This window comes from Eurypyga helias, unplaced genomic scaffold (assembly GCF_000690775.1).
Source record: "Eurypyga helias isolate BGI_N326 unplaced genomic scaffold, ASM69077v1 scaffold14411, whole genome shotgun sequence".
NCBI classification, from domain to species: domain Eukaryota; kingdom Metazoa; phylum Chordata; class Aves; order Eurypygiformes; family Eurypygidae; genus Eurypyga; species Eurypyga helias.
The window spans coordinates 9,524-18,163 of NW_010229015.1; the positions used below are offsets into that span (position 1 = coordinate 9,524).

Here is an 8,640-nt window from a genome sequence, read left to right on the forward strand (position 1 = left end):
ATCAGAATTATGGGAAGAACCTGGTGCTGGTAGGATTTTCAGAAAATTATCTGGTTTATAAAGTGTAAGATAAGCAGTGCAAATCTGATTCTATACTGCCTGGAATTCTTAGCTAATCCTGTATTTTATTTATGTCTCCTTACAGTAAGCATGCCCCTGATAACTGGCATTTTCAGTCCTGAATAGCTCTATCCCAGGCAGTTTTCTGAGCCATCACAACTTCAATGGACTATGTAGCTACTCAGCTGGTTTACCGGTTGTTTGCCCTGCTGAAGCAAAGCCTAACTGTAGGAATATGCCTGGTCTGACTGATACAAAAGTAACAGACTACCACCATTTTAAGCCAAGTATTTTTCAACATTTTGCAAAATGCTTTATAAAGCGCTGACAATATAAGTGTATACACATACATATTTTTTATTTTTACAGATAGCTGAATAACCAAACCCTGGGCTATGAACTGTGCCACAGAATTGGAGTATTCTGATCTACACTATTCTATATATGGCAAAATACATCCTTTGGAATGTCCATGCTACTGGACAAATATTGCAGACAGATTAGACGAATTAGTTTTCCAGAAAAAAACCCAAACTTCTAGACAAGCTTTTTAGTAAAAAGCCATTTATCAGGTCTGAAGCAGAAGCTAATAACACACTGAAAAAATATGTCTTAGAATTCAATTAGAAATGTTGGTGTTACCTATGGCGCAGAGAAATAATTTCATAGAGATTGCTTTCCACATACGTAAGCATTTCTAAAAATGCAAATGCTACATTAACAGATATGAAGTATTAGATTTGCTTTCCTTCCCATTTCTGTAAGGCTCAGTTTGAAAACTTAGTTGGAAAAGATGACAATCAATTATATGAGACATATTAGGTCCTTTACTCACTTTAACTCATCTTGAGCTATTCTTTCTTGCATATTCAGGTCTCTGCTTCTCAACTCTGCAATCATTCTGTCAGCCTCCCTCTGCAGTTCTGGAAGACTCTTTTGCAAGGTCTCATCTTGGGTTCTGAGTGTCTCATTCAGTTTTATAGCATCTTCCTTTGCAGCTGCAGGGGGGGCAAAAATATTTATGTAGGGAGTTAGCAAATAAAACAACACAGAGGCTTTAAGCATCTGCCCGTCAACTCTACTGGCAAGTTGAATGCAACTTGCAATGGTTATTCCTACTGTGAAATATAAAGAACAGTGAATCCAATGATCAGTAACAAATGAGAAAATGTTATAGGTTTCATCAACCTTTTATGATAGCTCACTTTTAAGCACAATAATTAAAGTGATGAAGTCTTTATATTTCAGTATAAGAAATATATCGCTCCCCTCCTCCACCCCTGAAAGAAAGAATTGGCACTGAACCTTCAAAACAGCATACAATAATCTGGAATACTGCTCCCAGAATTAAGAAGTAGGCAGTACAAGCAATGAAAATTAGATTTAAATTACTTTTGGAGAACTTCAAAATACGTAATTTTTGGCATTCAAACTTAACAGTGGTAGAAAGAACAAATGATTGAGAAATTTTGGAAAAAGGAGAGAGGAGTGAAAGACACCCACAGATTGTTAAACCCCCTCATGTGTTCAAAAGCAGATACCCAAAAATGGAAAAGAGGGGTATGAAGGTTGGAATACATGACGGTACACTGTAAGTGTATTGTACGTTTGGAATAGCCAAAATATTCCTGATAAAGGTGTACGCATGGTATCAGATTCAAGGACTGCCTGAAATCTTTCTGCCATAGCACACCACAACATATTAGTATATACACTTTCAGAAGCAACTAGGTCATTTAGGACAATCAGTTCCATCTTCAGTTTTAAAAAGTACTGCTGCCTTTCCATAGGCACCGGGCTCCCAAGTAACTGACTTCTCCAAAATAGCACAGTTCCTGGTCTCATGGGTACTTTTGAATATTTTAAATTAAATCTTTAATTTAAAAAAAAGTCTTCTAACATTTATATAAATGACTATTTCATCTACACATTGTGTAGGCTAAAGCAAGTTATGAAGAAAATTCTAATCCAATGATATCTTCGATTTGCTGGTGAGAATAAAGATTTGGATCTTTAATGAAGAGTGGTTATGCATGGAGTAGTGTGGTGGTTTAACCCCAGCTAAAACCAGCACAGGTAGTGAGGACTAGAAAACAAACCACATCTTGCTTAAATGGATCATGGTTCACTTCTGTGCACTATGTTATGCGTTATTACTAAGTTCCCTCAGGCTAGGAATAAGCATATATATATATTTTAAATCTGGAATAAATAAATAGTAATTTAACCTCTGAATATTTACATCAAAAAAGAAAATGGATATGCTATCTCACATTGTATTAGGTTCAGGAAAATTTATATCTAGCTTTGTCTTTCTCCTTCATCCTCCTCACAACAATCTTTACTTTCTACTCTTAGTATATTGCAAACTATCAAAGTCCAGTGGTAGTAAAAGATCTGGATGCACTGACATAGAAGAACACAAGGAAGTGCAAAGCTGGGGCAATTCCACAGTTAAGAGGAAAAACTAGTCAGAGGTACTCAGAAGTTCAGAAGGTCAGTAATCAGTTCAGTAGGAATGGATCAATGGTTGGAGTATGGTTGTTTCAACGAATCACTACAAACTTCTCACTTGTAGTAAGATTTTATGACTTGAAGAATTCCTTGATTCCTCAACATTTAGGGAGGCATTTTTCAGATCTACAATCATATACTTCTGAGCACTACCATTCTCAAGCATTACCTGGAGTCAATGAAAGAATTAAGTCCTTTCATGGCATCTCAACCTGAAGTTGTGCCCTCCTGGCAACAAGTACTAGGGAGATCAGGGTCACAGACACAGGCCTGCTTCCTAGAGATCACAAGTACTGTAACTTTCAGAAATCAGTATTCTAGAGATGGCGGAATAGGAATGGACATATCCTGAGCTGTATCAGGAGAAGTGTGGCCAGCAGGTCGAGGGACGTGATTCTCCCTCTCTACTTTGCTCTTGTGAGACCCCAACCAGCAGTACTGTGTTCAGCTCTGGGGCCCTCAACATCAGAAGGATATTGACTGGTTGAAGTGAGTCCAGAGGAGGCCGTGAAGAGGCTCAGAGGGCTGGAGCACCTCTGCTATGGGGACAGGCTGAGAGAGTTGGGCTTGTTCAGCCTGGAGAAGAGAAGGCTCTGGGGAGACCTTATTGCAGCCTTCCAGTACCTGAAGGGGCTACAAGGAAGCTGAGGGGGGACCTTTTAAAAGGACCTGTAGTGACAGGACAAGGGGGAACAGGTTTAAATTGAAAGCAGGAAGGTTTAGATTGGATATCAAGAAGAAATTCTTCACGGAGAGGGTGGTGAGGCACTGGAACAGGTTGCCCAGGGAAGCTGTGGATGCCCCATCCCTGGAAGTGTTCAAGGCCAGGCTGGATGAGGCTTTGAGCAACCTGGTCTAGTGGAAGGTGTCCCTGCCCATGGCAGGGGGGTTGGAACTAGATGATCTTTAAGGTCCCTTCCAACCCAAACCATTCTATGGTTCTATGATTCTATGACATAAAGAACACCAGCAAACTATTTGGTCACATCAGTCAAACAGCATGAGTGGACATACAATACTCAAGGAACAATGTAGCGATGTCTCATAGGTCAAAAAGAGCAGAGACAAAGTAGGTACAGGGCCCATACGCAGTTAAAATGGTGTCAAATTTTAAAATAATCTAGGAATGGCTTCAGCATAAGATGGAATGTTTATCCTCAGTTTATGAAAAATGGTGACCTTTAACAGGAAGACAGTTGAAGATGGAAATCAGAACTAAGCATATAGAAACTCTTACAACCAGAGGAAGAAAATTTTGAAGAACTCAAACTGGAATAGCCAGAGAACTGCCATTCTAGAAACTTGAAAGATCTGGTGCATGACACTGCAAAACCTGGAAGAAGATCACTTCACTGAGAACAAGCAATGTAGTGCCTGTTTTGAACAAAGGAATGAGAGGTAGTCTACTGAGAAAATATGTTTATGAAGGAAAGTTGTAAGACAATCTAAAAGAGAAGGATTGGAACGCTATGCAGAAAGAACTGGGTGACCTTCAAAACTGAAGTAATTGGACCGGAATGAGAGTCAATAATAGAAAATATAAGGTGGTACACTAAATAACAACAGAAATTTCAAATGTAGACCATGGTTTTGCCAGTTAGATGTAAGGCAGGAGTGAGAAGAACATAACTATACTCTGAATCTCCAATGGCACCCCAGTATGAAATAAAGGAAATACTATCCCAGAATGTATTCAGAGAGCTGACATAGGCAGGTTTTGACACTGAAGCAACCTCATTCCAATGCTTGTTATCTCTGCTCATGAAAGATGAACAGAAGAAGAGAAATCACATGAAGGTGAGCAGAAGATTTGGGAGAATCACCTTATGGTGTTTTAGTCTAGAAAAAAGGGACTGAAGGGGAATATGATTCCTCCCTATGAATATAGTTGGGGATGAGGGAAGGAGGAGAAGCACTAGTGAGAGGAAAAAAAAAACAAACAAAAAAACCTATCTGAACTAAAGAACACGGTTGGCAAAAGAAGACATGATGATAAACTAAACATGAGTATTTTTAGCTAGAAATGAGGCTTGTGGTTATGCAGAGTTGTAAAACTGTCTCCTATTCAGATTGTGTATTTGTGAGAACTACTCTGGGAATGAAGGTTAGAAAGTTTATGATAGCAGGGGAGTAGATGAAGCAACCCAGGAGATATCTTTCAGTCCTGTGCTCTGATATTTCATCTATTCTTAGAATGTTAACTTGGCCACTAGGCAAACACATTGATTTTAGCCTTCTTTGTCTACTTCTAAGATACTGCATAAATTTATTTCACCTGCTCAATGTCTTCTAACTCTGTATTTCCTATTGCTAAACCTGCTGGAGGGAACTTTTGTTTGGGTTACAAGCACTGCACATAAACTTTATGTTTAGAGAAAAATGAAAAAAACATTATTTTAGAAAAAAATGGTTTAGACCTTGACATCCCAAATTCATCCTGAAATATGAAGAACCTCTTCTTTTGTTTAAAAAACTTCTTGAAGACTTGCTTACTTTTTTTTGTTGTTGCTTTTCCCATATTTATTTCATGTCAACGTGGCACATCCTACAGATATCCTAAAATGCTGTTCAGTTCAGCTAAAGGGCATGTACTGGGATGTGTTACACGAAAGGCAATATAAAATGTATTTTATAGCACCTGGACAAAAGTGAAAGCTTTCCCTTTCAATGACATGGACCTTCAGAAGCATAACTAGTGAAATTAGTATTTTAGTGGAAGTTTTGCGGAAGAAAGAATAGATCAATATTTTTTCAAGTTAAAAACCTGCCTGTGATTGACAATAATTTTCATATTTTTCAGCCATTATCTAATTTAATATCTACATGTAATATATAGGTCTTGCTTCTCAAAGCCATCTGCAATACTTTTGCTCATAAGTCTTTACTGCAGTTTTAAGCTAAGTGAATCAGCTTGTGGAAAAAAGAGTTGGTTCCATGCCACTACTAAGGTAGGGTTAGGAGACACTTGCAAATTCCAAGCAGCAGATGTTCATTAACAGCAAGTAGGAATGTATTTTTGAAGTAATTCTGGGGAATTAATATGAAATGATAATGTATCAAGTGCTAAAATTTCATAGTTTTTTAACCAATACATGTTTTTAGCTGCTTTGAAAATAAACAAAAGATAAGCCCTGTTAGTTACTTCATCATAATAGCTTTTTTCCGAATAACTGCAAAAATCCTGCAGAAACATACTCAATACTATCCTATCCTTTGTTTATAATTGCCAACACACCGTTTATATAAACTGCCTCTATACATTAAAAAAAGTCTGAAGATAGCTGACTGTAATTTCTCCACTCAGCATTTAAAGTACATGAGATTTCTCAGGGAATAAACTCTTCCTCACTGTCTCTCAGGCCCTCTTCCCTACCATCCTTCAGTTTTCTGGAGAAACAATTGCTGTATTATTTTTTTTCCAATACCTTCAGCAGCTTGGAGAATGCCCTTGACGAACTGTCCAACAGATTTCGCTCTGTCATTAGTCCTCTCAGCATCCTGCCTGGTTTGCTCACCATCTGCTGTCACCTTGGTAGCCTAGTGATCCAAATTCAGGAAAAGCATAATTAATAAACAGGACAAGGCTGTGCTATGAGATACTCCTACTGACTGAATCTATGTACAAAACTTTCCTCAGGCAAAAGGCAATCAATGAATTATTGATCAGATGCATGGGAAATGATACGCTGTGTCCAAGTACACAATTAAATTTTATTACCTTTTCCTTTAAGTGGAGATTGAAAGGCTTTATTTTAGGTTCTTAGAAACACTTGTTGTGTGCAACAGCACACAAAGGGAGACAGGATGAAACTATTCACTGGACTCGCTTAAAGAAATGTTTGAAACCTTTTAATAGATTCTTCAGGGAATACCTTCCACAGTTTCACAATTGTGTACTTTTCAATTCACAAAGTGCAGCAGATACCATGACCTCTTTGCTTCCTCCCCGGAGGTGTTCTCAAAAAGACAGTTCATGCCAACAAGTAAGAAGAATTTTAAATCAATACATTAATTAAACCAAGAAAGAGAGAGGAAAAAAGTTGGTTTTTTTCAGCTATACTGCTCAAAGTTGTTTATTTATAACATAGGGGGTGTAAAATTTTAGGTTTGCATAACAAAATGCTTTATAATTTTATTGAATCACAGCAGCAACAGCAGGATGAAGACGGATGTCTGCTGCAGATCTGAAAAACATGTTAAGGAAAAGCATCATCTTAATATATTCTGGTTAGCTCTCAAGATTCCTATTTACAAAATGGAGCCATTTTTATTACAAAGAAGCTGACCATTTCAAGCAACAAAGCTTGTCAAACTATCATAAAAGCAAAATAAACCCACTATATTCCTTTGGGCATTGCATCCCCAAGAAATGTCTCAAAGCAGGGCATTATGATCTTTTTGTTTTCTGGGAAATGGCTAGAAGGTCAGTAATTCAAAATGAGCTTAAGTTTTCTCTGACTTGAGCTGTACAAACTGTTTTCTCAGTTACAAAAAAAACTGCACACATTTCAATAACAGTCAAAGAGAAATAGTAGCACTTTAACACATTTATTTTTGCCTGATTAGCCTCTAGATGGAAGTCCTCAAGATATATCAGGACAGCTGGGTTTCTGAAATGAAACCCCTGGCATTGTCATACCACTTACAGTTTTAGTCTGCTTCAGAGTAGTTACTCTGAAAGTAATTTATATGAAAATGATTCAGGTAAATAGAATTATTCAGGAAGAATTAAGAACCCATACTGACTGGGGGCAGTTGGTTCCATTCGATCCCTGTATCAGTAGAAGAGCACAGCTTTTCACATTAATACAGCTTTAATCATGCTATTGGTTATTTCCCTTAAGATTTACAAAACCCCTTTACCTGTCTGGATACAGAACTAAATATTATCACAGTGAGCTGTAAGCGGCAATTAGGAAAGAAAAAAGGCAAAAATACAGTATGGTCTTGATGGACCACTGCTCTAACCCAGCCTGGCATTTCTGATGTCATTTCATTCTTCACGTAATTGAGACCTACCTTATTATTTATTTTCAAATCCTCCACAATAGGACTTTTATTCTTTGGGTTTTATGTGCCCAGAATTTTCACACTCATTTTTATTATACTATATAATATTTCTAAGTCCTTTATTACAAATGGTGTTTTATAATTTACATATGCTTTCCTAGTTTTGATTACTTTTTCCACATTCATGTTAATTTCAATTGGCACTTTAACCTCCCAATATTTATGACTGAATGGCATGTACTACATTTTTGTGCACATTAATCTGTCATCAAACAGTTTTCATTTCCTCTCAGTGACACTTCTCCTTAGTACGTAAATCCCATCCAGCTCCAGTGAAGGCTTTCTGGATTCTGCTGTAATTTGCTTTGCTGAAAAACAACCTTTTGCTTCATTATCTGGTCCAGCGTTAACTCCACAAACCAAATTAAATGGTAAACATCCTTCACACTGTACCTAGCTGTTCCATGGCTAAATAAATGTTTCCATTTGTTAATAAAGTCCTACTCATTCTACATATATATGTATATATTCTACATATTCTATATATATTCAGTTTACTACCGTTCATCATTTCTACAGTATAAGTCTTCAGCATCTGCTAACAGGTTATACCAGCATAATAAACTCTTTCTGTGGGAGCAACAAGGGTCAAGCACACTGGACCCACAGCAAAGCTTTGAAAAGAATCTTCAAGAAGTCCAGACACAAATAAGAGTTTTGGCATAAATGAGATCCTGACCATGGAAATCTAGTTAAGAATGTATCTGAAATCAGTGAACCTGCTTTGGGGATGTTCACAGCTTATCCTCAGTGATGAAGGTTCCAGGGAAGGCCTCGCCCCAATCTGAAGACTATTAGCCATTTAGCAACTTACATTATTGGCAAGTATTAGCAATTACACACATATTTTTGTTTTGGTTTTGTTTGTGTGTGTAGTTTGAGGACTTAATCAAGCCATAAAAAAGCCCTACAAGAATTTCTCCAGCTAGTGATCTGCAGCCCACAGAAGGAGGCGTAAACACAGACCTCTCTGTACAGATGGAAGTTTTTGGCTCT

The 8,640-nt window shown here is 37.5% G+C and overlaps 1 protein-coding gene across 1 annotated transcript in view; it reads right to left on the reverse strand.

The window, feature by feature from the left end:
• Positions 1-891: 891 nt before the first annotated feature.
• The window catches only part of LOC104516043 (laminin subunit alpha-2-like), a 13,139-nt gene continuing 5,390 nt past the window's right edge, over positions 892-8,640 (reverse strand). The window contains exons 4-5 of the mRNA XM_010160239.1: positions 6,000-6,111; positions 892-1,058 (exon numbers count right to left, since the gene is read on the reverse strand). Of these exons, the coding sequence (XP_010158541.1) occupies positions 892-1,058; positions 6,000-6,111 (279 nt within the window). The remainder of the gene's footprint in view (positions 1,059-5,999; positions 6,112-8,640) is intronic.